Source organism: Miniopterus natalensis, chromosome 17 (assembly GCF_054644295.1).
Source record: "Miniopterus natalensis isolate mMinNat1 chromosome 17, mMinNat1.hap1, whole genome shotgun sequence".
In the NCBI taxonomy this organism is placed as follows: Eukaryota; Metazoa; Chordata; class Mammalia; order Chiroptera; family Miniopteridae; genus Miniopterus; species Miniopterus natalensis.
In genome coordinates this window covers 42,243,557-42,270,009 of record NC_142097.1, presented here as the reverse complement: position 1 = coordinate 42,270,009, position 26,453 = coordinate 42,243,557, and the positions used below count along the sequence as shown (strand labels likewise).

At 50.2% G+C, this 26,453-nt stretch overlaps 3 protein-coding genes across 4 annotated transcripts; 1 reads left to right on the top strand and 2 right to left on the bottom strand.

Moving 5' to 3' along the window:
- Positions 1 to 245: 245 nt before the first annotated feature.
- On the bottom strand, positions 246 to 5,639 carry LOC107536573 (E3 ubiquitin-protein ligase TRIM65-like). Its single transcript, XM_087825761.1, has 7 exons — positions 5,624 to 5,639; positions 4,676 to 5,346; positions 3,348 to 3,443; positions 2,921 to 3,154; positions 1,900 to 2,062; positions 1,616 to 1,678; positions 246 to 811 (listed from the first exon to the last, which is right to left on the bottom strand). Exons 1-7 carry the CDS (start codon positions 5,637 to 5,639, stop codon positions 246 to 248), a joined length of 1,809 nt encoding a protein of 602 aa, XP_087681887.1.
- Positions 5,640 to 8,836: 3,197 nt separating this feature from the next.
- KCTD2 (potassium channel tetramerization domain containing 2) lies at positions 8,837 to 20,106 on the bottom strand. The gene is made up of 6 exons (XM_016212363.2): positions 19,747 to 20,106; positions 18,071 to 18,179; positions 16,149 to 16,240; positions 14,135 to 14,230; positions 12,283 to 12,408; positions 8,837 to 11,546 (listed from the first exon to the last, which is right to left on the bottom strand). Exons 1-6 carry the CDS (start codon positions 20,089 to 20,091, stop codon positions 11,517 to 11,519), a joined length of 798 nt encoding a protein of 265 aa, XP_016067849.2. The 5' UTR covers positions 20,092 to 20,106; the 3' UTR covers positions 8,837 to 11,516.
- Positions 20,107 to 20,213: 107 nt separating this feature from the next.
- On the top strand, positions 20,214 to 24,808 carry ATP5PD (ATP synthase peripheral stalk subunit d). Of its 2 annotated transcripts, none has more exons than XM_016212461.2 (6): positions 20,214 to 20,412; positions 21,982 to 22,112; positions 22,406 to 22,502; positions 23,651 to 23,722; positions 24,420 to 24,482; positions 24,608 to 24,808. In XM_016212461.2, the coding sequence occupies exons 2-6, from the start codon at positions 21,991 to 21,993 to the stop codon at positions 24,737 to 24,739; spliced, it is 486 nt and encodes a 161-aa protein (XP_016067947.1). In that variant the 5' UTR covers positions 20,214 to 20,412; positions 21,982 to 21,990; the 3' UTR covers positions 24,740 to 24,808. The 2 variants fall into 2 exon arrangements, with proteins under 2 accessions (XP_016067947.1, XP_016067948.1); XM_016212462.2 differs by lacking the exon at positions 20,214 to 20,412 and adding an exon at positions 21,020 to 21,148.
- Positions 24,809 to 26,453: the final 1,645 nt, after the last annotated feature.

Sequence of the window (26,453 nt, the reverse complement as noted above, 5' to 3'; positions counted from 1 at the left end):
GTCAGGAATGCAGCCACAGGACTGTCCTCAGCCCCAGGGACAGTGCAGCCTGATCAGAGCCTGTGACTGCGGCGACGGACGGGTCTGCTTGTTTTCTGGGATCCCCAGGCCCACCGGGTGGAAGGGCAGGCCCGCTGCCCCTCCCCCGCCCCTCCCCCGCCCCTCCCCCCGCCCGGGGACCCCGCGGGCCGCCCCTCCCCGCGCCCCGCGGGCCAGCCAGCGCTCCAGTCCAGCTTTATTTGCGGCTACAGCTGCTTGAGCGTGACGGAGGCGCCGCCGCTGACCATGACGGCGGGGTAGAGCGGCTCCGGGAAGGCGGCGGGGCAGGGGAAGCGGTACAGGAGGCTGAGGCCGCCCGCCGCGCCCGCGCCCACGCCGTAGAAGGACAGGCTGCGCGCGCCGCAGTCGAGCGCCACGCCGAGCGCGCGCTGGTAGCCGCCGCGCAGCACCGTCTGCGTGTTGTCGTGCCACGCGGAGAGCCGGAGCGAGTCCCACTCCACGCACCACGAGTAGGGGTTGCGGCCCAGCAGGTAGACGACGCTGCCGCGCGGGCGGCGGCCGAGCGGGGGGCTGCGGCGGTAGGTGACCCCCAGGCACACCCACGAGTCGGACACCTCGGCCTCCCAGTAGTGGCGGCCCTCGGACAGGCCGCGCGAGCACAGCACCTGCGGCCACTGCTTGAAGCCTGGGAAGGGGCCGCCGGCGGGCAGGGGCTCCAGGAGGATGCCCAGGTTCAGCACCGAGTGCGTCTCCTTGAACAGGAAGAGCTCCTCGCTGGCCGTGGCGGGGTCGAATCTCAGGTTGCAGTAACCTGGGCCCCCCGCCCCCCAAGGATGGAAAGGAGCCAGGGTCAGGGCCCCAGGGCATTTGCATAGAGGCTTCCAAGTGCTTCCACCCCCAGCTCCTAGGAATGGCCCCGCTACCCCTCCCTAAGTCCCCAACTCTGGGGGGGGGGGTGCTGACATAGTCTGGAGGAAGGATGAGTTGGGTGCTGTCCCAAGGCCACCTTTCTAGAAAAGCTGAGAGCTGAGTCTCCCTCCGTGCTCTCACCAGACCCTTACATAACCTCCCTTTTTATTTATTCAGGACTCACGATTGAGTGGCCCTGAGGGAGAGTCAAGGGCTCCCGGAGGAGGTCACTCAGAGGGGTTTTGCCAAAGGCAATGCAACCTTGACCCTGGAGATATTAGAGGCGCCTTTGGGATTTGGCCCCCAGCCCAGCCTGAAAGAGGAGGGGCTGTGGGAACATCAAATAGAAAGGGAGATTGAGGAAGAAATGGGCAGGGTCTGCCAAACTGGCTTGGCTAAAGCCCAGGGGAGGTCGGCAGGTACCTGGCTGAGGGGCCAGGGAAGCTGCAGAGCTGGCCCCTGGGCAGTGAGTGAGGCCTTGCCCCACCATGGGGTAGGACAGGATGGAGTCTTCTCTCTTTCCTACCAGGGCCTTGGAGTCACAGGCCAAGTCCTTCTGAGGTCTCCAGTCCCAAGGCAAGAGAGAGCTGGCATCTCTCTGGAGCCCTGGCCTGAATGAAAGTGGAGCTGGGGAAGTCGAGGCACCAAGGGGCCCTGTTCCTTTCCTTCCCACCCCTGGGGTTGGACCCCGGTACTGAGCACTCACACTTGAGAAGTGTTTTCCTATCCACGGCTGGGGGCAGCACCTCATAGGAGTTCATTTTAATGCCTGGAGGAGATGGAGGGGCTTTGTTGAGGACACTGTCACAGGCCAGCATCCTTCTGGAGAGAGAGGCGTGGGCTTCCAGGAGGCTGTGTCACCTGGAGAAGGTGCACATGGGCAGGCAGGGCCCTCTGCAAGTTCACGGAACTCCAACCACTGCCCTGCAGGTCTGTCCCACCCCCAGAATGCAGATGAGTCTCAGTGACCCCGGGCCGCCAGGTACTGACCCTTCAGGAGGAGCTGGTTGATGAAGCTGAGACCCATGTCCACCAGCCGGCGCCGGAGCTCCGCCAGGGTCTCAGGCAGCTGGAGGAAGCTCTGCTTCTCCTCACAGTTGGTGCCCATTAGGGGTTCTGTGCAGTCTTGCAAGTGCTTGATCCTGGGGAACTCCTGCATGCAAGGAGGGGCAGTGATACCACCTTTCACCAGGGCCCAAGCAGATGCCAGGAGCTCCTGCTTATGCCAGGGGCTTGGTGGTGCCTAGAAGCATGGGGCAGGTGGAGAAGCTGCCCACTCTCAAACCCGGCTACCTCTCTCCCCAGCTCCTGGTGTTTGGACATCGTAGGTTAGGGCTTTGCCAAAGACCTGGCCTAGTGCATTAAACAGAGTGATTTTTAGGAAATGATGCTGGGAGGATTTCCTTTGAGTCTCTAATTGCTTAGTGAAAAACCTTGCCAAAGACTCCCTGCTGTGTGTGGTACAAGGTGATTAACAGCCCTAGAAGTCTGCTCAGGGGTGTGAGGGTGCTGAAGAAAGGAGAGCTGTGCTAGGAGTTCCAAGCACAGGGCTGGGGCGGCACCCACAGAGAAGGCTGCCACCCCCAACCTTCACATGACCCCACCAGCTACCCTGCCTGGTACCCTCCTGCAGTGGCACCAGACCAGGCTATGGCGCCAGGCCAGGGCTGAGGAAAGAAAAGGGATTTCAATCCAGGCTCTGTAGATTGTTCTGGTCTCACTTCCAGCCCTGCCAGGGGGAGTGTGCAGAAATTTAGGTTGCACCCATCTGATCCAGGGAAAGGAAGGCAGGAACATTAGGATAAGGCTGAGCACTGAGGTGGAGGGAGCCAAGGGTGTTGGTGTAAGCTCAGGACAGATGACCTCAGATAGGCCGCTCTCTCAGGCGGGGGAGTGGATAAGTGACACCACCCCAAACACTGATCACTAATTCCCAGGTCTGGGCACGTCTGGTGCATCTGTGGGTGGAGGAGGAGTGGCGGTTGTGACAGGGCCTGGGGCAGGGTCTTGCCTGCAGGAACTGCTGGTCATTCGGGTTGGTGAGTAGGGTGCGCAGCCAGATGCTGTCCCCCTCCAGCTTCAGGAGCCGGTTGTGGCTCTGCTGGATGGAGCTGCCCAGCTTCTCCAGGGCAGCTGCCTTCTCTTTCTCCACAAAACCCAAGACCTTCACCTGCAGCTGTTTCACTTCCTGGACGATCTCTGAGAAGCAGGAGTTCACCTCATCTCGTGTTGTCTGGATTAGTTTCTGGGGGTGGGCGTGGGAGGGTGTATAGGGAGGCATCTCTGAGCCCCACCCCGGTACTCGCATTGTCGTGGCCCAGAGCCCGCCTAGGCATCCTGTCTCAGTCTGCCTGGCCCCACCCCATCCATTCCAGGCCCTGAGAGTCCCCTCAGCCTGGTGGAGAAGCCTGGGCCTGGGGCAGGGCGGGCAACCTTACCAAGAGAAAGGCCACCTGCTCCCGGTGCTTCTGGCTTTCGGAGGTGATCATTAGCATTTGGTTCTCCACGTTGGCCTGGACCTGCCGCACCTCGACCTGGGGTGACAGGGTGGGAGGAGGAGAGGGCCCTGATTGAGACGGGGCACGTAGGAGAAGCCCTTCTGCAAGCAGCCCCACGTTCAAGCCCAGAAGAGATGTACCTCTTACATTCTGAAGGGTTTGAGTGAGAACGAGACTAAGACAGACCAGAGCTGTCGGGGGAGTCGGCCAAGGGCTCACCCCTCTGCGCTTGGTCTCACTCCCTGAGAGTCTCTCTCCCTATTTTTAGGAGCCAGCCTCTGCTCCTGACAGTAATGACCATTGGGTTTCAGGTCACAAGGGGTTATGGAGGGATCAGCAGCTTGAGAAACCTGGGAGGCAGTGGGTGGCAAAAGGGCACATCAGATATGGACTCCTGGGCTCCCTGGGGCAGCACTGCCAGGCCCAGCCCTTCTACATAAGCCTGTGGGCTCCACCTACCCAGCCGCTGGCATTTTCACGTTTTATGATATATCAGAGAACTGTGCTGTTCCAAGTGCCTGTCCAGGAACTGTTGCTGACCTGCAGCTAAACAAGTTCGTGCCAGACAGTAAATCAGCTCACTGCTTTCTTCACCGAGAGAGTCTTGCCAGGAAAAGAGCAGTGTGATGAGCTGGTTTGCGTTCCCGAAGGAGCTCCTGGCCACGGACCATTACAGGGGGCTGTGCTGGAACAGCACTGCTATGGAATATACTCGACAGTGTCTGAACATACAGGGATGTGTTTGTATTTTGATGTTTTCTTTCAGCCTTCTTTGCAAAAAAAAAAAAAAGTTGGTCATAGGATTCATACATACGATGTTGGATCCTTATTTTATTTATGCATTTTTTTGGTTAATCCTCACTCGAGGATATTTTTTCCATCGATTTTTAAAGAGAGTGGAAGGGGGGAGGGAAGGGGAAGGAGACACACCCATTGATTAGTTGCCTCCACACCACAGGGGGATTGAACCTGCAACCCAGGTGCGAGCCCATGACCGGGTGGGAATCAAACCCGAGACCCTTTGGTGCTCGGGTGACGCTCCAACCCCTGAGAACACAGGGAGGGCTTTGCTGTTGTTGACCCGTGTTCATTTAACTTGCGTGCCCGTTTCATGTCGCAGCTTGACGCTTGGGACCATCACTTTAACAGCTGCAGAATTTGCCCCCAAGGAAGGGGGGGAGGGGCTGGAGGGAGAGGGCCGCTCCCCAAAAGACTCAGAACTAGGAGGCCCCTGGCTCCGACCTGCTCTGGCCCTGCCCCAGCCTCACCTCCTTGACGGCGCGCTCCTCCCGCAGGGGGATGGCGTCATGGTTCTGGTGCTCCTCCAGCAGACAGTTCCCGCACACACAGCAGCCCTCCTTGCGGCAGTACAGCCCCCGGAGCTTGCGGTGCTTCAGGCACAAGCAGCTCTTGAAATCCCACAGGGGCTCCAGGAGCTGGTGGTCCTGGAAGGCCTGGTCCTCCGAGTGGCTGCGCAGGTGCCTCTCACACAGGGAGGCCATGCACTGCAGGCACGACTTGACGGACTTGAGCTTCTGGGGGGCACAGAAGTCACAGGGCACATCCCTGGGCCCAGTCAGGTTGCATGAGGACTCTGAGGTCTGGCTCTTGGCCTGGGTGAAGCAGGTCACCATCTCCCCCAGGGTGACATTCTTGCAGAGGCGCGGCCTGGAGGGGAAGCTCTCTCGGCACTGGGGGCAGGAGAATGTCTCGCCGGTGGCCGCCTGGTGGTCCCAGAAACCTTGGAGGCAGGTCATGCAGAAGTTGTGGCCACAGGCGGTGGTGACGGGACTGTGGAACACCTCCAGGCAAATGGGACAGAGGACTTGGTCCTCAAACTTGCAGGGACTGCTGTTGCTGCTCGTCAGGAGCTGGCCTTGCGGAGATCCGGAGGGCTGGGCAGGAGGCTGCGGGGCTGGGGCGTGGTCCTGGACTGGCTCTGGGAAGACAGAGCAAAGCCATGCAGAAGCCTAGGCAGGAGCTGGGGACCTTTGAGGGTACAACACTTCTCTTAGGAGGCAGCTGTCTGCCCAGGGACCGTGTCATCGGCCAACCCATACGGGGGGCATGAGTCGGGGATTGTGCTCTTGTCCCAGCCCTAATTCCTGGAACAAATCCTGGGCGAGAGAGTGGATGGCAGAGAGCAGTCACATGAGAAGGGAGAGGAACCACTTCCTTGGCCCATCGAGAGAAAGGTGGGACGCGCGGATACTTACCTGAAACTCTCTGCATGTTGGAGCCAGAACTTGGCTGCCCTGTGTGGGAGGGAAAAGGACCCTTGGGCACTCAGGAGCAGGGCCCTGCCCCCGGTCCCACTTCACTAGCTGCCGGGAGGGCTCCCAACGGCCCCGCGGGCCCCCCTCTGTGGGTCTGATGACCACCTTCTCACCTGTCTCTGGCTGTGTTTTGCGGTCTCCCTATCAAGTCGGCCCCCCCTCTGGAAGACTGCCTGCAATTTTGCTTCCTGACGTCACAATTCAAGTGCCACCAGCCCCAGTACCCTGCTTGTGATGTCAGCAGGGGAAAGGGTGTGATGTGCACCACTGGCCTTGCTGCGGTGCTGATGCGTTCTGCCTGCCCACGGGCCACTCTTCACTCCAGAGCCTTCACCGCAGGAGGCAGAGTCACCACTGCACCTGGGGCCACTTGCAGTGGACTGAAGGGACTCGTATTACCAACCAGAGGGGGAAAATGGCAACTCAGTGGCAGTAGGATCTCGGGCAGTTTGTTCAGTCTCTCTGGGCCATGGATCTTCTCTTGTGAATCAATAGGGTTGTGGTAGGAGATGGTATTTCAAGGCCCCCTCTTGGTCTAAAGTTGAATGATCCAAACATTATCAGATTTGTGATCCTAAAGACTGTTGCTTCCTGCTCTGGTTCTGACCCTCAGGAGGAGAAAAGGAAAGAGGAAAACTGAAGAGAGAGTCATTACTCTAAGAGCTTTTTGGCAGTCTTTCTGCTTCCCAGTCTTACCCACTCAACAGGACAAATGCCCTGATAAGTTTGCCATATATCACTCTCTTGCTTCAAAAAGTTATGAAACTTAGATTTTTATTTTATTTTTAAAAAATATGTTTATTGGCCCAGCCGGGCATGGCTCAGTGGTTGAGCATCGACCTAGAACCCAGGAGATCGGAGATCAGGGTTTGATTCCCGGTCGGGGCACATGCCTGGGTTTCGGGCTCAGTTCCCAGTCGGGGACCTGCAGGGGGCAGCCGATCAATGACTCTCTCATCGTTGATATTTCTCTCTCTCTCTCCCTCTCCCTTCCCCTCGCTGAAATCAATAAAAGATACATATTTAAAAAATATATATGTATATGTTTATTGATTTCAGAGAGAGGAAAGGAGAGGGAGGGAGAGATAGAAACATCAATGATGAGAGAGCCATTGATCGGCTGCCTCCAGCATGCCCCTACTGGGGATCGAGCCCGCAGCCCAGGCATGTATCCTGATCGGGAATCGAACCGAGATCTCCTGGATCCTAGGGCGATGCTCAACCGCTGAGCCACGCCGGCCGGGTGAAACTTAGATTTTTGAGCTGCCAGATTTAGCTAGGGGCAAATAAACATGGAGGAGATAATAGCCTCAAAAGAAAGCTCATAAGGGCAAAAGCTATAATTAGTTAAAATGAATTAAATTTCTACCATATAATCACATGGAAAACAATTTCAATGAAAATATTTTTAAGTAAAAATGAAAATAGGAAACTTGGGAATGATTTAATCTCACTGTATAGAAAAGCAATCAAGGAATTAAACTGGCTTAATGGAGTAACAATTCACTCCAGTGGCGAGCTTTACTGATAAAAATGTGTGGTATGATTCTTATTAAAAATGTAGCTCTCGGCTGCCACCTGGGCTTTATGACTGAGCAGACTCAGCAACACTCAGATGACCTGGTCCGAATGCTGGTGCTGCACGGATCTGCCAGCGAGCCCTCACTGGAGAGTCAGCACGCAGAGTTCCAGGGTTTGGGGACAGGTCCACGCCTTCTTTTGCAGATTAACTCTTCTCTTTTTGAGATACAGCTTCTGTTATCTAACTACAGGCCATCCAGTGACCATATAGCCTGAGCTGCCCACCACAAACCTGGTGGTGTCCAACCCACCAAGCCAATTTGAGGAGTAATAGATGTGACTCTCAGAACCCAGAACAATGACTGTTGCGCTGTGCTGCTTCCTGTTGGGGAGAGGAAAAGATCTTTATTTTTATTTATCTATTTATTTTTTTCTCCTCACCCGAGGATATATGTTTATTGATTTTAGAGAGAGGGACAGGAAGAGAGAAAGAGGAAGAGAGAGAGAAACATCGATGTGAGAGCAGCATTGATTGGTTGCCTCCCATACATGCTCTGATCGGGAATTGAACCCGCAACCTTGTGGTACACGGGGTGAGGCTCTAACTGAGCCACCACAGCAGTGCAGCTCGTCTGGGCAGCAGTAGCTGGTTCCACAGTTTCTTTCAGTTTTTCTCTTCTCCTAGACCCAGCCTTACTGAGCCCAAGATGGCATCTCCTCCTGCACAGGGCCCCTCCCCTGAGCCTCATTTTAATAATCCTAAACTCTTCCCTGCACTTCTGGTCCTGGGAGCAACTGCGTCTTGCAGTCAGTACACTTGTGACACCTGTGTCACCAGGCCCTTTCCTTTCTCCACAGCCTAACTGCTGTGGCCTCCGTGTCATGTTGTGGGCCCTGGCTGATGTCACCTTGTACCTTGTGCTGGATCATTACGTACAGTCGTCTTCCTACAGGGGGGACTACCTAAGGCCTTCTGAGGGTTCCACACCCAGCCTGGTGCCTTGAGTGGTCCCTCACTTGGTTACTGGATTTTCCTCCCATTTCTCACTCACCCTCTACCTTGCAGAGAAAATGGGCAACCTACTCACCCGTTCTCCCAGGAAGGCTTTCTCCCTTAAAAACCACCTTGCCCAGCCGAGCGTGGCTCAGCAGTTGAGCATTGACCTAGGATCCAGGAGATCGAGGTTCGATTCCCGGTCGGGGCACATGCCCGGGTGGTGGGCTCAAACCCCCGTTGGGGGTGTGCAGGAGGCAGCTGATCAATGACAACTTTCTCATCATTGATGTTTCTCTCTCTCTCTGTCCCCTCCTCTCTCTGAAATCAATAAAGATATATTGAAACAAAACAAAACAAAAAAACCACCTCATACCCCTCCCTCTGCCTTTCCAGCTCCTTGGTGGGTCGCCCATCTGTCCCCACCTTCTGTTCCTCAGCACTCTTGGGTCCTTTCAGATTCAGTGAAATGAATGTGGGGGGAAGGAGGCAGGAGCCCCAGGACTTCGGGAAGCACTGCTAGAAAAGGTGAAGTTCCTCCCAGAGAGCGCTCTGAGGAACATGAAGGGCAACGGCGACCGGGGAAACAAGGAGCTCGCAGCGTTGGAAAACATACTGAAGGCCTCAAGACTCAGAAGTTTATTTCATGTCTTTATTGACCAAAAAAAAGGTCACAACAGTTCAGACTCTTCAGACACACAGTCACAAAGGGCACCCACAAATGACAGGCATGGTCCCTAACATCTGGATCGAAGGCCACGCTGCAGGGTGTGGGTGTCCTCTTGGCCCTACCACTTCAGCAGCTCTGTCCCTTCCTCCCGACACCCCTAAGACCAGTTAAAACTGCAGGAACAAAGTCACTCTAGAGGGAGTGTCTCCACCTCACTGCCAAGGGGAAGCGCAGGTTCTGAGGATAAAACAGAGCATACTACTGTGCTGTCACTCAGGAGGTGCCAGGCGGCTCCCTGGGCCTGGCCTGCATGGCCTGTGGCCTTGGATCTGGGCAGAGAATGAAGCAGGAAGACACTCCCCACTTGGCAGCACTGGGAAGCTGGAGAGGATGGGTCACTGGTTACGTGACACCCCCACGCCAACGGCCACACGTCTCTCTGAAGTTATCAGGCAGGCTCTGCAGGGCACTGGGGGAGGAGACCTTTTAAGGAAAACACCCACTTGGTCCATAAGCATTTGGGTAAAATGCTTTTCCTGAAACCTTGCGAAACAAACCATCCTGACATTCCTGGAGCACTGGAATCATTTAAATTGTCGCTGGGTTGCCAGGAGGAGGGAAACCTGGTGAAAGCCAGTCCTCTAGGAGATAAGAAATGTCACTTATGTCTGTGCTCAGAGCGCTTAGCAAGGGATTCAGCAGCCTTTTTACAGGGCCCACTGTGGAATCCTGAAAGGAGAAATAAAGGTACAATGCGTTCCTGCGGGGCTTGCCCAGGCCCGCCCTCCAGCCCTCACTCCTCCTCGCCAGCTTGGGAGGAGGCAGATTATCAGGCACCCCCCAGGGAAGCACGGCTGCTGGGGCTCCTGCTCCTTTCGGTCTGACATCATTTATTCCTACTGGCAAACGACACCTCTTCCAGTCCTCTGTCCTCTGGTCAGAGCAGCTTTCTCTGACACACTCAAATCTTTTTTTTTTTCCTGAAAGATGACAGGATGGGTGCCCACGACCTTTATAAATCCTAGGCAGGTGCCAGACTTGAGGTGCCAACATGTATGCTCAGGCTGGTGTGCAGAACCCCCCTACTTCTACCCTACTTTACACACAGAGAAATAAGGTCAAAGTGAGAATCCTGGGCATGTGCAGGTCACAAGCTCAAAAGACATTTGGCACAGTCTACAGTCATTTCCAAAATTACAACCCCAGACCCACCTAGCAAGCAGTTGAACTGTGGAGCAGACAACCTCAGCTTTGAAGGAACCAGGAGCGACCGGCTCAAGGTGGCTTTTACAGATGGAGCTTTCCCGAGACACCTTCCCCTTCTCTGGACCATCTGCACTATGAGAGTCAAGGGGGAAAACAAGGATTCTCAGGCCCCCGTGTGTTCAACAACTGCTCTCCAAGGTTCAAAAGCTCAGAGAGGGTCCAGGTACAAGCTCTGTGGTCACAGCTCTGCTCACCCAGGTCAAACAAGCGTTTGATCCTTAAGGACATGGCACTCCATAGAAAGAAGGGACAGTGAAGTTGGGTCAGGGATGTGGGGAGTCCTCAGACTGCTCAGCAAACACATACACACTAGTGGGAAGGTGTGAGTCACTGACATGGCTGCGGGGCAGGACTGCCAAAGTCAGAAACCAAGGGACGCAAACAAATAGCACAAGTTCAGCCAAGGCATTTCCAAGAGACAATCACAGAAACAACACTTTGGACACAACAACAACACATTTGGCAACTCTCAAATAAACAGCCGTCCCCACGCTAAGCCACCAGAGGGTCCAAAGTCCCTTTATTCCAGTTTAAAAAGTCAGGAAAGGAAGGAGGACCAATGGAGGGGAAGAAGTCTGCAGAAGCAGTTATACCAACTACCTACAGCTCCCGCGTGTCTGTCTAACCCAGTGCAGAGTGCTGCCTGCCTCAAACCTCTTCCAGGGAAGAAAGCAAGCCACCTAGAGGGTCCAGGATGCTGGAGAAAAATGGGGCAAAGCCCTGTGGCAGCAGCTGAATGCCCCAACCCCGGGCAGCAATCCCCAACTTCCTACCATAAGCAAGGAAGCCCCACCCTCCCTTTCCTCAAAGAGGCTTAGTTCATAGGAATGCGGGGTACTCTGGCAACTCTGTCCTTTAGCAAAACCCTCGATTCAGTTCGGGGAAAGGGAGCTAGAATCCTGTGCGTCTGCTACATTAGTAGGGGTGCACAGAAGGAAGGGGAAGGGAGTGTTACAGAACAGCTAGCCGCCATTGTCCACCATGGCACTCAGGGCGCGGCACGGCTCAGGGACAACCCTCTTCCATCTGCTCCGGCTTCCCTGCACAGGCATGGACCAGGAGCAGGCCTTCCTCTCCCCTCTCCTGTCCCCAGAAGGGCTCCAGCTGGGAACCCAGCCCAGATGCAGTTGTAAAGATTTGTTATAACACTGGCTAAGAACACAAAAGCAGGTTTCCGAAAAGGTATTCTGCAGCTGGAAGTTGCATCTGTCTTCAGGTTCCTGTGGGTGGGGTGGGGGTTCCTTTGGTTTGACCAGAACACTCTCCACGGGGGGCCAGGCTCAGCCTTGCTTTGCAGTAGCTCGGTTACTGTACAGGAGCAAGATTTAACTTCACAGATGTGCTCTGCCGGGCTGCTCTCTTGATGTTTAGGATTCTGGAGTCTACATCCGAGATCCTCTCTCCTGAAGAATCTGCAAGAGGAAGATGGGGGAGGGGCTGAGGCTTGGACTCTGGGTGCAGACTGCTTTTAGGCCCAGTTGCTGAGCTGCCAAGCAGACCGCTGAGGGAAACCAGGGAGACCCACAGTTGCCACCAACCACAGTAATAATTCCTGTTACCCAGGACGCAAGGCAGGATGGGAGCCCCACCCCACCTAAAGCGCTCTGGTTGTAAGACTCCAGCTGAACATGGCGGGGCCAGTTGTGTTGTGGGCCTGCTTCTCCGGTGCTCAAGGAAATGGCTCAAGCACAACGCATGCTGGCGACTTAAGTGTGTGAGTGTGTCTGAGGGGGGCCCACAGGAGAAAAAGATAACAGTGGACAACAGTTTTCCAGTTAACATAAGAAGTCACAAAGGTAACCAAATACCTTTTCTCTTGAGGCAGCAGGAAAAAAAAGAAGTTTCCAATAATAAAGGCAAAATACTTTCCGATTCTGAGTTTCTGAATTCTGACTCTGGAGTAATGAGTGGCAATGAGCTATTCTGTATCACTGGTTTGACAGAGGCTGGGAAGGGTCTGCCCTATTTCGGATCATGTTTCCTAACTAAAACCGCTCTTTCTTGATTTAAGTTACAAGAGTCAAAAGACCCAGATGAAGGGGAACCACAAAGCTGGCTTGAGAAGGGACAGGAAGAAAGCAGGCAAAGTCCACGGAGGGGCTGGGAGCGAACTGTCAGAGATGAGGTCATGGTGAAGCGCCTTCTTACCTTTGCCTTTTCGCTCGGCTCTATGACAATGCCATTGGTGGAATTATTCAGTTCTCTGGAGACGACACAGAGGAATTCCGCCTGGTCCTCATTCCCATAGTTATAGGAAGACCCGATGCTGATCAGCTGATAAGACAAGGACATGGTGAACACAGGGGCCGTAAAGCGCTAAGTGCCACATACATGAACCCTTTCAGGGAAATCGGTAACCGCGCTCCTTGGAGGATGGACAGCCCTGGGACTGCCCAGGTCTCGGCTACTCATCAGGGCACCATCAGCAGGGCTTCGCCAGAGGAAACAGTAGGAGTTCTGCCACTGTCCCCCTCACTCGAGCAGCAGAAGCATCCCCAAGGCAGCAGCTAGGATTAACATGATCATGCTCCTTCTAGCAAACGTGAAGGTGAAATAGTGTTTCTGTGAATAAAAATGGACACTGGCTTCAGCCAAAACACCTACACAAGGCTGGCTCATCTGTAAGAAGTGCCAGACAGGAGCCTAGCACCCAGAAGGCTCTGGAGAGCACCAGGAAAATCACTGGAGAGCTACCATAAGCCACACGCACTGGCTGTTTTCACCTTTTTGGAGAACTGAATTCAGGCTTTAACTCTAAGCAGCAAATATACATGCAGGAGGCAGCTGAGCCCAAGGGCGAGGTCCTCCTGGCGAGCCCGCAGGGCTGCAAGTCAGGGGACCATGACCATGTGGCTGGTCTGCAGATGCCTCTGCCCCTTTGTGCCTTGACTTCCTCATCCATATAATAGAGTCACTGGGAGCATCTACAGAGCATTAATAAGATGAGAAAAATAAGATAAAAAGTATTCATTGGTTTCACAAAGAACACTTTAAAAAGGCTTTTATAATACCCTTTGCAGAACTGATTCTACAGAGGGAGGTAAGTGGGAGAAACAAGCCAGTATTGGTTCTGAAGACAGAGACACAAAAAGGAACTTCTGGGAAGGTAAGTTTATGGTGACAATTCAACTGACCTCTTAAACTCTATGTAAAAACAGGCGTGATCCATATAAAATTATAACATATTCATTTTGTCCATGCTCAGGGCCCTGGGTTTTGAAGACAATAGATGAACAGAACAAGTCTGCCACCTAATGGAAAAGAGCAGTAAAATCCTGCCCCTTTGGCTTTGTTTTGATCCCTTGGCCATAAGCTCAAAGCTAAAAGAACAGCAATCTGCAGTCTGATAACATGTTTGATTCCTAGGCTATGACCCCCGCTCACCAAGCTTTCTCTGCGGATTATGCATATATTCAGGATCATAAGGTTCTCACCCTGGGGCAAGGAAAGGAAGAGTTATTGATGAATCCTGGTCTCTTTAGGTAATTATTCTAGAATGTATCAACAAGCATTTCTGGAAAACCCCTCTGGGAGAGGAAAAAAAACAGAGAGAGCCCTGGCTGGTGTGGCTCAGTTAGTTGGGCATCACCCTGTGCACCGAAGGCTTGCGGGCGTGTGGGAGGCAGTGATCGATGTTGTGCTCTCACATCGATATTTCTCTCTTCTCCCTTCCTCTCTCAAAATCAGTAAATTAAAAAACCCAGAGAGAGAGAGTCACTTCAAGCCTAAACAAGGTGGCCAGCTCCCTTGGGCACAATCAAGTTCAAACTTTGGCTATGAAGCTGGGAGACAAGATACTATTTTCAGTTCTCCCGACTGACCACATACTACTGAGCAAATACTCCACACTGAGGGGCTCTCTTTTCCTATGCTTTTGAACAGGATGACTTGGAGTCCTACTGAACTCCTGGGGGTTATTAACTTGGCTATGGAGGGCAATGTTTGAAGAGTGTGGACTTCCAGGCTGAGACACTGGGGTTGTACTGCTTAAGAAACATACCTGTTCAAATTTCCAGCCATCAGACATAGTAGAGACCATCTGTGTCAGCTCCTCTTCTTGGCACTGCAGGACTCGGTATACGTGCTTCACGGGGCCCTGCAACAACCATGAACAGACTTTGAATTTGTAGCCAGTGCAGTTAGCCTGGGAACTCAGGACTCAGGACTGATGCCTGGAGTGAGGGCAGTTTTGTGACACTGAGCCTGGAAACACTGAGCCTGGAAACTCCATAGCCAGGTAGTTTGTCAGAATAAAACTGAAATCTTGGGACACCCAGGTATTGTCAGAAATCCAGGGAGAAGTCATTTGTTAACCAGACTCAACTCTCTAAAATGTAAGTTAGAACCGGAAGCCCAAAGGCTAAGTGGCTGCCCCAAAGCTGCAGCACTGAGGCCCCTACACTTAACCACAGAATTCACACTTACAACTTGGGGGGAGGGGGTTAGAAGCCAGAGTCCGGGAGGCAAGGGTTGCTGCAGGGAGATGTGCTCAGATGAAAGTTCTTGTTCACAGGATAGTTACAGCCACACAGGAACACTCTGTTAAGCAGCCTGGGAAGCAGCCTGGGACGATGTGGGGTTGGGTCCAACAGCTGCATACCCAGTGCCCATCCTGGAGGGCACAGGGCATTTGATGGAGCACAAATAGCAACAGAGGTTCATAACACCAATGCTCAGTCATGGAGAGGGATGAGTTATGTTCAATCACAATATTAAGAAAATATGCACCATTCCCTTAAGAATCATGAACACTTACTTAGTACTTTTTCGATAGAATGAGTGGGCTTCCCGTTAGCTGGAAAATGTAATATGAGGTGGCAAAAAGCTTGGCGACACTAGATCCTATTTCATTGGTAATTTGCAAACCAACTAGATATTCATCTTTGAATATTAAAGGAGCCCATTAGCCCTTGGCCAGATGAAAGAACTAAATGGATAAGCCCTCTTTCCATCTTTGCAAACTGCTGGAGATAAAGTGACAAGAGGGTTCATTTTTTATCACAGGTGTCAGTTATTCAACCAGATAATCCATTCAGAGCCAGAGAACTTTGATATGTGAAGTCTAACACAGAAGGAGCAAGGAACCGTATTTTAAGGTGGAAAAGAAACGAACTGCCCTCTTCTTAATCACAGGAAAATTCTACACTGCAATAGAACTAGACCTTGAGAAAGCCTCCACCACCCGAATCTGATGGGGTAGGAGGCACGGCATGCTACAGGACAGATGATCCCACTGAAGTCTGACCCTTCTCTGTTACTGTAGTTGTACCTAAAATAGAGCTTAAATACATGAAAGGGAGTGTCAGTTTTTCCTGCTAGACTTCAAGCTTCTTGAGAGCACTGAACTTCTCCTGGTCATAGAAACCCAAGGGCCGAATAAAAGCTACTGTGGCCACTTAAGACACATGATGGGTGGGTGATGTGACATGAAATAAGCCAAATATGCTCTACTGTCTTCCCTTTTCAAACTAGGTGGCAAACTGCATTTCATTTCTGTTACTATATCTGAGTTAATATCAAAATCTAGACTTCCTAATAAAATGAGAAGTTTGATACTATTTTCTCAGAAGCACAATTCATAAGCAGTTTCTGGTCTACACCATGAGACTGGTTTCAAGTGGCTGGCAGGAGCCAGATGTGACATGGTCACATATTAAAGGCTAGTGTTAATAAAGAGCAGCAGACAGGCGCAAGCAAGACCTCGCCTGGGCTTTACGTGGAGGGAGACAGATGCTCCATCTAGCAGGTTGGGACCTCCCACTGCCATATGGTGAATAGCCACACCCTCCCCATTCTTCCAAAGGGACGGGAGGTTGTTTTGTTTTCTCTGTTACTTCTCTGTTTTTTTGTTCTGAACAAGTCTGGTGGAGTATACGCTGTCTGCCTGACAGATGGACAGTCTTCCACACAGATCTCAGGCTCCGAGGGCAAATCACCCTTTCCTAATCACACCCAGACACACGGACAGAGGACCACTCGAGATAGTTTCCCCTGAAGAGGCCAAAACCCATTACTTGTGAAGTTCTGTTCTCATTGTCCCGTATCCTTTCCTTAACCAGCCGCACAAGAGATGCGATGTTGTAAAACTCTGCCTCTTCCAGCACACCTAGAACAAGGACCAAGCTGTAGTTAGAGATGCGTGTGAATCCCCCAGAGGACAGCAAGAAACACTGGAGTTTACATGCTTGCTAAGGACTGTGTTTTTCAAATGCAAGTCTAGTCTCTCTCCCTCAGCCTGGGACGTTTCTTTGCTGTTTAGGGTGCACCCATTACCTTTTCCCCAGTGGAAGGGAGTCAAGAAGAAGGGTCTACCCTGTTCACTCCGTTTCACCCTTAGTTTCCCACCTGGTACCTTCCCTGACTCTCTCCGTAGCTACCCATTAGCTGCAGGATACCTTGACCATATGTCACTTACTTCCTGGAACTAGTCACATTGGACAACTCCTGAGCTTGCAATTTTTATCTGAGCTTGCAGCAGTTTGTCCTAAAAATGACCAGGGGCGGGTGGTGTGTATAAATATATGTGGCCCAAATTTAATAGAATGCTTATTATTTGAACAATATAAAAGGCAATCATGGAAAGACTCCCATGCTACATAAAATCAAAGGCCTCAGACAGGACAACTACATGGGATGTGTGATCCTGCACCAGGAAAAAAAATGAACTATAAAAGCCATTATTGGAATAGTTGACATAATTGGAAAATAAGCTACAGATAAAAGTATTTATCAATATTAAACTTCCTCAAGTTGATAACTATACTGTGGTTATGTAAGAGCATATAATTGTCCTTGGGAACTATACATTGAAGTATTAAGGGGTGAAATCTGGAATCTATTCTCAAATAGCTCAGAAATAAACCTGTGGGAGGGGTGGAGGGAGGAGAGGCAGGAGGAAGAGAATGAGGAGAGAATGAATGAACATGACAAAAAAATGTTAAAAATTGGTGAATCTGGGTGAAGGGAGTTCTTTGTACTATTCTTGCCCTTTTCTCTAAGTCTGAAATTATTTCAAAATAAAAGTTTTGAAAAGGCATTAGAAAAGATGCTTGAGATTCCTCTTTTTAAGAAACAAGACTACCCATGAGTTGGCAATTGCTGAAGCTGGATGGTGGGTGCATGGAATGTACTGTACTATGCCCGTTACCTCTGTATACATTTGAAATGTTTTGTTTGTTTTAAAGAGGACATTTTAAAAAAGAGAGAGCAAGTCTTCTTTTTATTGGTTGAAACAGAGGTGTTTTGCAGCCACTTAATTAACTAGCAGCCATTACAGCTTTCTTACTCAGAGCTAACACTCCCTGATTACGTGCCCTGGATTTAGAGAAGGCCCCAATCTCCAGCTGAATGTCTTCGATGAGACCAAGCCAAACAAACCTTTTAGAAAGATATATAGACCCACTTACAGTCCAAATGCCCTAAAAACCAAAAAGATGAGGCCACTGATGATGCACCAAATGGACTGGAGAATGAATTAGGTCAGTTGCAAAAATTGACAAGGAGGCATGAGACCAGTCTTGAAAGAAATGAGGCCAAGCCTTTATTACTTCTTTACAGCTGCAAGTTCAAACTAAAATCGAAAATATAAATAACTAAATATCAGAAATGTGTTCTTCAGGCTATGGACAGTCACTGTTAGCACATAAGCAAATGTAAAGAGGAATCCTGACAATTCTGCAGGTTTGGAAGAACTCCCAAAGCTATCGGCAAAGCTGAGCTATCTCTTTTCCTTCTACTAAGAAGGACGAATAGAGCCGGGAGAGGATCCCTTAAATAAGACTCCTCAGACGCCACTAGGTAACTGGAGGCTCCCTGCTTACTTTCACAGACCTTTACTAAACCTGCACATGAGCTCGATGAAAGTCTCAAAATAAAACTCAAAGCTGTGAAGCAGAGTCAGCCTGAATTTTGAAAATGCCTGGTTCATTGTTCTTACCTTCTTCTGCCAACTCCTTCGTAATGATGAGTTTCCCATGCCGGAGGTAGTTTAGGATAGGGCCGAAGTAGGTGGGGTCCCTGTCAATCAGATAGGCCCCTGTCTCGTCCTGCCAACCAAACACAAGTGTATCACTGTGGAGCTTTCAGACCAAGTCAGGACAGGGTTTCAACCTGTCACAATTCATTAGTGAGAGGGCAAGTTTTAGCAGAGGTTTGCTTATCACAAACTACTGGCAAGAAAGCTAGTTTTGTTTTCATACTTTAAGATCATTTAAGGTGGGGTGTTCCAGATGTACAGTCATATCATGTAAGTGTTTACTTGAACTTCTAAAATATTTACGTGGTCACAATTTTTCTGTGGGCTCTTTGTTATAAAGGGGGGGGAGGGGAGCCATAGTTGCGGTTAAATCTTTGCTTGTGATGGACATTCTGAATTCTCCACTGCCCCCAAATCACATTCCTAATTCTAAGAAAACCTGTTTAGTTGGCAATGCTCCTGAGCTCAATCAAGGCCAACATCAGTGAAAGTCTGCACTGCCAGCTGTACCTCACACACCCCAGCTCTGTGTCCAGAGGAAGCTTGGCACTGCCAGGACTTGGCTCTGAGCAGTTTTAATCCTACTCATCTTTACCATAAAATAAACAAGAATAAACTGGCTTCTACTGCAATAAGGAAGACTTAGGGTAGATAAAAACAATTCCTTTATAAGCAAGGGTTTTGGCATCTCTATACTTTAAAATTAGGGCATTGCCGGTTTCCATCAATGTGAGATTCATTAGAGGAGAGGTAAGAGATGAAAAATCAATCAATGTTTACCCAACCCCAAGTCAGTCTCAAGGTAACAGGCTGAATGCTACATGGGATATAAGATAGTGTAGGCAATGGTCAATTCCTATATGTTGGGAGCTAAAAGATGAACGTCTAAAGTTAAAAAAAATTCAAACACCAGTTCAAACTGGAAATGGGTTAAGTATCTTGGGACCTCTCAACCCTTTGGTTAGCAGCCATGCATCTTGCCCAACAGCATTCCTGTTTTCATTTTCCCTGGGTCTTAGGTTTGCACTGGAAATGGTAACCGCTTTCCAAGGAATGGGTCAGATCTCAAATACGGACCTAAAACAGTGACTGTTACCAGCTTCCAGCTCAGGGACCACGACCGCAGGAAAGAAGTGTGATATGAGAAGCACTTCCTGCAGCTGTGGAAGCCATCCTCTAACCCAGGCTTTCACCCAACTTGGCAGAGGGTCCGAGAGGAGGTCTGAGAAAGCTACAAAGACGCCTCGGCTCACCCTGACCCAGTTCTGGGTGTATCTGGCACAGGCAGTGAGGGACAGACGAGAAGCCAGGGAAAAACTCATGCCGATCTGAGGGACCGGGAGGCGTAGAGAGGAATACGGAGAAGGGGTGTGGAGTGGGTTCTCGCGGGTGCCGGTGGGCAGTGCGGGGAACGAGTCTCTGAGACCCGAACGAAGGGCGGGGTCGGAGGGAAACCCTGCGTGCGCCTGAGGATGGGCGAGAATAGCTGCCGGGGTTAGCCTGCTGGGGGAAGCGGAGGGGAGGGGGTCCAGGCCCAAGGAAACGCCTGTGAGACGCGTGTCCCAGGAATCTGGGGACCAGCCTAGGAGAAACGAGGGGGTCCGAAGGCCGGGGGCGCGCCCGAGGGCGGGGCGCACCTTGTCCGAGTCCAGCTCCGGGTCTTCCTGGCAGCAGAGGCGGCAGAGGAAAGACTTGGGCTCCCGGCCTAGGGTCTGTCTGGTGGTCACGAAGTAGGTGCCGCCCACGTTCAGCCGGACCCAGCGGGCCGCGCCGGTGCCCCCTGCCCGCTCGGGCGGTCCGGGACCCGGCTCGAGCGGCTGCGCGGCGGCGGCGGGCGGCCGGTTGTGCCCCCGGGGCGTGGGGCCAGTGGGGCGAGGGCTGGGAGGTCCGCGGCCCGGGCCGCCCCCGTCGCCCAGCCCACTCCCACTCCCACCACCCCCTCCCAGCCCGGCCATCGCCGGGTCCAACTGCAGCTCCGCCATCTTGGGCCGCCGCCGCCGCCACTGCCCGCGCGCTGCCGGGCCGGCCCATCTCTCGGCAGGGAGAGCCGGACCGGCCCATCGGCGGAGGTGGGGCCGGGGAGAGGGACGGGAGCGCCCCCAACCAGCACCCGGGCACCTGAACGGTGGAGGCTCTGTGCCCGCCCTTATAGGCGGGACTTCCGGGACTAATCTTCATCTCTATTGGCTGGCCTATGAAGCAAGGCCCGCCCCCTTCGATTCGGGGTTGGCGAGGGAAGACCTTCCGGTGACGTACTTCCGTCACTTGCTGCTGTGGACTGTGGGCCTCCGGGGTCGGTGAAGGTGAGTAGGGTTGGGACGTTGGGTCCGACCCGAGGGGTTTCCTCTGCTCTTTCGCCTCCAAACCTCGCGCCGACCCTTGTCGCAATCCTGCCAAGGACGCCAGGCCCTACGGTGCCCCGCTGGCTGGGTGCCCCTGGTGTAGCTGCTGCCGCTTTGCTCCGCGCTCCCTTCCTCTTCCCTCCCCGGCGCGAGAGGCCGCAGCGGCCCGGCTGTGACCTGGTCGCCTCTAACTTAGGCGCTTCCACAGACCTGGTCTCGTCCCGTCCGCCCCCGGAGCGGCCGACTTTAGTAGTCGGGTTCGGAGCCGGGAGCTACCTTACCTGAGGATAGTTATGTAACTCGAGGCGCCCGCCCCTCCCTCCTGAGGGCCCCAGCTTTCGAGCGTCTGGGCCGCTCGGAGCTTCTCGAGTGCAGGGGTCATTTACCCCTTCAGCCAACATTCGTCGAGCGCCTCCCGTGTGCATGGCCTGTTCTACACCCTGGGGATTCAGCAGTAAATAAAAGACAAAAAACTCCTTCGTTTATGAAGCCTACCTTCTACTGGTGCTTGAGAAGGTCTCTTTAAGGATAGTTATCTCTCTGGTGTCTTTAAAAAAGTCACCTGTCCCTCACTTCCATTTCAGGAGGCAAGCTATCCTGGAGGTGGGGGGAGGAAAGGAAGCGGCAGGTGTTGGACAAGTTTTTTAAGATCCTGGGGAAGATTTACTACCACCTCTTGGGATCCACCCCATGGCCTGTAAAGAGCTTTGATATTTCAGTCTTTCTCCTGATGTCTGACGCTGATCCTATTTGGTTTAAGTTGACTATTTTACTATATTCTGTCTTATTTTAAAAAGCTGGCTATAATCACTTTCCATTTTTTCTCACGTTCATAAATATTATTGAATATCTCTTTTAGGGATGTTGCTAATATGCTCAGGCTACGTGGTGGTGCTGCAGGGGATAAATCCGACATGAATAAGAAGAGCAGGCCTATTACCAATCTGCTAGGGAAGGCGTAGGGAGCCCCTTAATTTGTATAAGACTGTAGAGCAAATTGATGCGCAGTTTCCTTTGATACTTTCAGTAGCTTTCTGAGGTAAGCAGGGCTGATGTTATCCCCACTTTTCAGGTGAGGAACTTCTGGTCTAGGCTCTGCTCTATCTAAGCCTTGTGGGAACTTGGGTATGTGTCAGTTCTGTGCACTGAAGAATAGATAAATAAAAGACAATTTAAATTAAATTGTTAACTTGAATGCAAGCTATGAGTACTACTTTAAAAATATTTCCAAAGGTACATGGAGAACAAACACCAGAGAAATGAGCTTTTAAGGACGAGTTGGGAGAAGAGGGAGGAGCATTTAGGGGGAGAGAATATATTTATATGCTAGGTTGCACACCTTGGATTTGGAAAGCTAAGCTGTCCTCCTTTTCTGATTTAGTAATCCTAATTTCTTTTAGTTGATAAATATATCCACCAAGCGCTCAGAGGATGCTGATCTATTTCTGAAAGACTCGCATGTTTCTAAGATGACCTTTATAGGATTCTCTCCAAGAGCCCTGTTTTGATCTGACCTGTTTTATTTTCCAGGATCTCAAGATGGCTGGGCGAAAACTTGCTCTAAAAACCATTGACTGGGTAGCTTTTGGAGAGATCATACCCCGAAACCAGAAGGCCATTGCTAACACCCTGAAATCCTGGAATGAGACCCTCACCTCCAGGTCAGTGCCTTTCTGAGAGAGAGCCTCCTATCTTGCCATTGAATGTGGAAACAAAACAGTGATTTAGAGCTACTTATGACTTTCTGATGCTCTTCTGACAGGAAGTATAAAAAAAACCCATGTATTTTCCAAATGAAAGTCATATATATATATTTTTTCATTCCTATGCTCGCTCTCCTAGAGAAAATTGTGATGATGCGTCCAGGCCATAGTACTGAGGAACAGGGAAATTACTGTGTGAATTTTCTGTTGCTCATAGAACAGTCTTAACTTTTGCTTTTCTGTGTGAGAAGGTTGGCTACTCTACCTGAGAAACCACCTGCCATCGACTGGGCTTACTACAAGGCCAATGTAGCGAAGGCTGGCTTGGTAGATGACTTTGAGAAGAAGGTGAGACTTAGGCAACTAAAGCATTGGTCTTGTGATGTGGCTTGTGGGTGGGGGGAGGACGGTAGACAATTACATGTGCAGGATGACAGAAAGAAAGTTGGTAACACTCATCCCAAAGAAAGTTTAGATGAGGTGGTTGTGGTCAGTGGTCGTTAGTAGATTTACATGGTAAATACATGCAGAGAATTCAGGGTCTATTCATTCATCAGGCTCTTAGCCAAACAAACAGTACAGTAGAGCCTTAATTAGGGAGCCAGAGGACTGTCAAGTTAAATGTTTCTACTCATCTCTTCCTGAATAATTGTTGGTTCCCCACCTGTCTTCTTTGGAATAAACTGACATCTTTTCTATCCTTTTTCTACTCTGCCCTTTTTACTGTCTCTTATAGCTGTAATTTTTAAAAAATTTTTACTTATATAATTATTTTTAAAATTTATCTTTGTTGTTAAAAGTATTACAGATGTCCCCTTCTTTTCCCCATTAACCTTCCCCTTCTAGCTGTAATTTCTTGTCAACCTATCAAGGGCCTCCTCTGTGCCAGGTGCGATGCTGAGTGCTGGGGCTATAACACTTAAGCTGTCTTCTAGGGGACCATATCCATCTACATTATGCAAACATTACTTCCACCAAGTCCAGTAGGGTTTCACTTAAAAGAGAAATCAGAATTTCTTTAGAACTACAAGGTTCTAAGAGGCACCCCCCCCCCTTTTTTGGGGGTAGAGAGAAACATCAATTTGTTGTTTTACTTACTTATGCATTCATTGGTTGACTCTTGTATGTGCCCTGACTGGGGATCGAATCCACAACCTTGGCATATCAGGGCAACACTAACCAACTAAGCTACCTGGTGAGGGCTAAGAGGTCATTTTTGAGGTCATCCAGTTCAACTGTTCTTTTCAGATGAAGAAACTGAAGATCATCATAATAAAGAATTGTCCAAGGTCTCCAGTTAGTTAGTGACAGGGCTGCGAAGAACCTTGAGCTTCCTTTCCTGGTCTAATATTCTTCCCACTACAACTAGATTCGTACTGGTTTCCTCTTGGCATGGAGAATGTGTTTTTATGTGATCTATGAGGATTAGCAGTTTAGAGCCCTTTCTTGGGGTTCCTGGGTATATTAATGACAACTCACTGTGTCTGTGTTTGTAGTTTAATGCCCTGAAGGTTCCTGTGCCAGAGGATAAATACAGTGCCCTGGTGGATGCTGAAGAAAAAGAAGATGTAAGTAGTTGAGATTCTTATTTAATCAAAAATTCTCTTAATTCTTCATGGCTCTACATTTCTTAGTCATTAGGTTGAGATAGAGCGAACTAAAAGGAGCAGTAAAATAAAACTCTAGAAAATGCAACCTCAGTAGTTGCTTGGGAATTGGAGGGAGGGAGCTAATCAGTTTGTTCTCTGTCTTGATCGTGGCCATGGTTTCACAGTTGGATACATATGTCAAAACTGATCAAGTGGTATTCTTTAAGTATGGGCATTTTATTGTATGTCAGTTATATCTCAACAAAGCTGTTACAAATGGTTAAGGAGTTGGAATTGGGTAGGAAAATTATTCAATGTGTTTGAAAGTACTAAAGGCCAAATGTTGGGGATCAGATGGCTCCACCAAAGAGAAGTCTGGCTAGGTGGTCAGGTGGCTTATCCTGACCATTGGCTAACCAGCACCTACAAAACACGGGCATTTTGTAGATTGCCTAGACAAGTAACGAAGAACCCTGGTCCTGCCCCTTTGTGCATTTAGGAAAAGCTGTAGTTTGTTTCCCAAAGAGAGCTCCCCCAGTAGTCACAGTGGCTACATGTTCTCCATAGAGAGTGAGAAAGCAAGAGTGGTCTGGCTTCTGGGACTTAGACCTTTGGAGCCTCAGAGTCAGGACAGTTTCACTTGGTTTCAAAACAGAATTTCTCCCTTCTTTTAAAGGTGAAAAGTTGTGCTGAGTTTTTGACTCTCTCAAAGAGCAGGATTGAGCAATATGAGAAAGAGGTAAGGATGAGCTTTGGCCTTTGCCTGGGATGTTTCCTTAAACCTAGTGGCAGTTACCTGTCTGGGGTTCTTTTTTTTGCATCTCTGCAGCCCTCCTTACCTTAACATATTTCCCCTCCTTCCAGCTGGAGAAGATGAGGAACATAATTCCATTTGATCAGATGACCATTGAGGATTTGAATGAAGTCTTCCCAGAAACCAAATTAGACAAAAAGAAGTATCCCTACTGGCCTCACAGGCCAATTGAGAGTTTATAAACTTGAGTGTGGGAGGAAGCTCTGGCCCTCACATCATAAACTCTGGACATTAAAAATAATTCTATAGTGCTGTGTGTGTCTGCTCCTTCGCAGGTGAGATAGTTACAGCTGGAAGTGGGCTTTTTGTTAAAATGGAAAGGTGAGCCTACAGGTGTGTGCTGGTCCAGTTGTGTAATGATCAGGATATGCTCCTAATCCCAAAAGAAAAAGATCCTAGAGGATTCTAGAAGATTCTTTGTTGAGTGCTGGCACTATTCCTTAGTCATATTTATATTCCCTAGGCCTTAGCATTGTGCTTGGAGTTTAGAAGAGTCTTAATATGAATTCATTGTGAATGAAAGAAGAAATGTGAGCCCTTGGGTTCATATCTCGCTAGGGGTTGCTCACACATAAACTTTGAATAATTGGGCCAACTAGTATATTAGTAAATGATGATCATGACTTATAAAGCAGATACTGTGTTCCAGGAATCGTTCTAATCACTTTATATAAATATCATCTCCCTTCTCCTCACAACAACCCTATGAGGTAAGGAGTGTATCAGCCAAGACATTAAGTCCTTTGAAGCCCTGGCTGGTTTGGCACATGCGGGGGTTGCAGCTTGGTCCCCAGTAAGGGGTGTGTAGGAGGCAGCTGATCGATGTTTCTCTCTCCCTCTCCTTTTCTCTAAAATCAGTAAAGACATATTTTAAAAAAGAAGTCCTTTGAAGGTGACAAAATTGCCAGTGATATGATACGTTTGCTGTTTTCTACCCAGAGCCTTCTCTGACTACTCAACAGCTTCCCATCACCCCTTTTATTTCAAATAATCTTCTGTTTATTACTTATTTACTGTCCTCTCATTAGAACGTAAGCTCCTTGGAGGCAGAGGCTGGAGGAGGTTTAAGGGAGAACTGAAGCCTGAAACTGGAAAAGAAGTAGTGTCTCGTGTCTCGTGCAGACAAGGCCTGTGATGCTGCAGTTACGTGGCAGGGCTTGGGAGCCAGAGGTAGTAAAGTGGCGTCCATGAGCCTTGGTGACTGGAGTAGAGAAGAATAATTCTGGGTGACCCTGGAGAAGGGAGAGGAGAATTCTGTACTTCTAATTCTTTGTTTTGTTTGTTGTTTCTTTTACAAAAGTACAAAAAACTGGTTTTTAAACTTTTTTTGAGTCAGGGACTTAGGAAAATCTCATAAATAATACAGCTTTTCCTTGAATAAATAGAAGTATTCCCAAAGTGCACATAATGTAAGATACTCAACCTTGAAAGCCCAGCCGTGACGCCTCAGAAACTGTGGGCTTCAAGGTTAAAAAAAAAAATCTCTGGGCAGGTTCGTAGTTCTAAAAACGTAAACATTTTCCTAAAGGAATTCACGCATATACAGGGAAGTGTGAAAATCATGGATGTACATCTCTCCCAGAGTCCCTTTTTAAACACTACCTGGGATCACACGATTTCAGTGCCATCTTTTTTCCTGGGATTGGCAGTTATTATCTCCACTGTCCAATGCTCATGTGCACACATGCTTGTACACACCCGCACACAAACACACACCTTGCTCAGCTGTGGGTGCCATTTCAGTGGGGACAGTCCACAGCAGGATTGTTGGCATGGAGTTGTGCAGCACTCCTACCCCACCTGCCTCTCTCCAGGGGGAGGCAGGGAGGGGCTAGGGGCTGCAATTTTGGCTGCTATTAACAGTGATGGTCTCACAGAACACAGTCCTTTGAGCAG

What these genes read in the sequence shown, in the direction of transcription:
- ATP5PD (XM_016212461.2), top strand. Translation starts at nt 21,991, where the DNA reads ATGGCTGGGCGAAAACTTGCTCTAAAAACCATTGACTGGGTAGCTTTT. An exon ending in TAGATGACTTTGAGAAGAAG is followed by an intron (nt 22,503 to 23,650) that starts GTGAGACTTAGG and finishes CTGTGTTTGTAG; the next exon opens with TTTAATGCCCTGAAGGTTCC. An exon ending in TTGAGCAATATGAGAAAGAG is followed by an intron (nt 24,483 to 24,607) that starts GTAAGGATGAGC and finishes CCCTCCTTCCAG; the next exon opens with CTGGAGAAGATGAGGAACAT.
- KCTD2 (XM_016212363.2), bottom strand. Translation starts at nt 20,091, where the DNA reads ATGGCGGAGCTGCAGTTGGACCCGGCGATGGCCGGGCTGGGAGGGGGT. An exon ending in ATGGCTGGAAATTTGAACAG is followed by an intron (nt 12,409 to 14,134) that starts GTATGTTTCTTA and finishes TTGTCTTATCAG; the next exon opens with CTGATCAGCATCGGGTCTTC. An exon ending in AGCCGAGCGAAAAGGCAAAG is followed by an intron (nt 11,547 to 12,282) that starts GTAAGAAGGCGC and finishes TTCCTCTTGCAG; the next exon opens with ATTCTTCAGGAGAGAGGATC.
- LOC107536573 (XM_087825761.1), bottom strand. An exon ending in AGGAGCGCGCCGTCAAGGAG is followed by an intron (nt 3,444 to 4,675) that starts GTGAGGCTGGGG and finishes CTGTCACCCCAG; the next exon opens with GTCGAGGTGCGGCAGGTCCA. An exon ending in ATGACCAGCAGTTCCTGCAG is followed by an intron (nt 2,063 to 2,920) that starts GCAAGACCCTGC and finishes CCTTGCATGCAG; the next exon opens with GAGTTCCCCAGGATCAAGCA.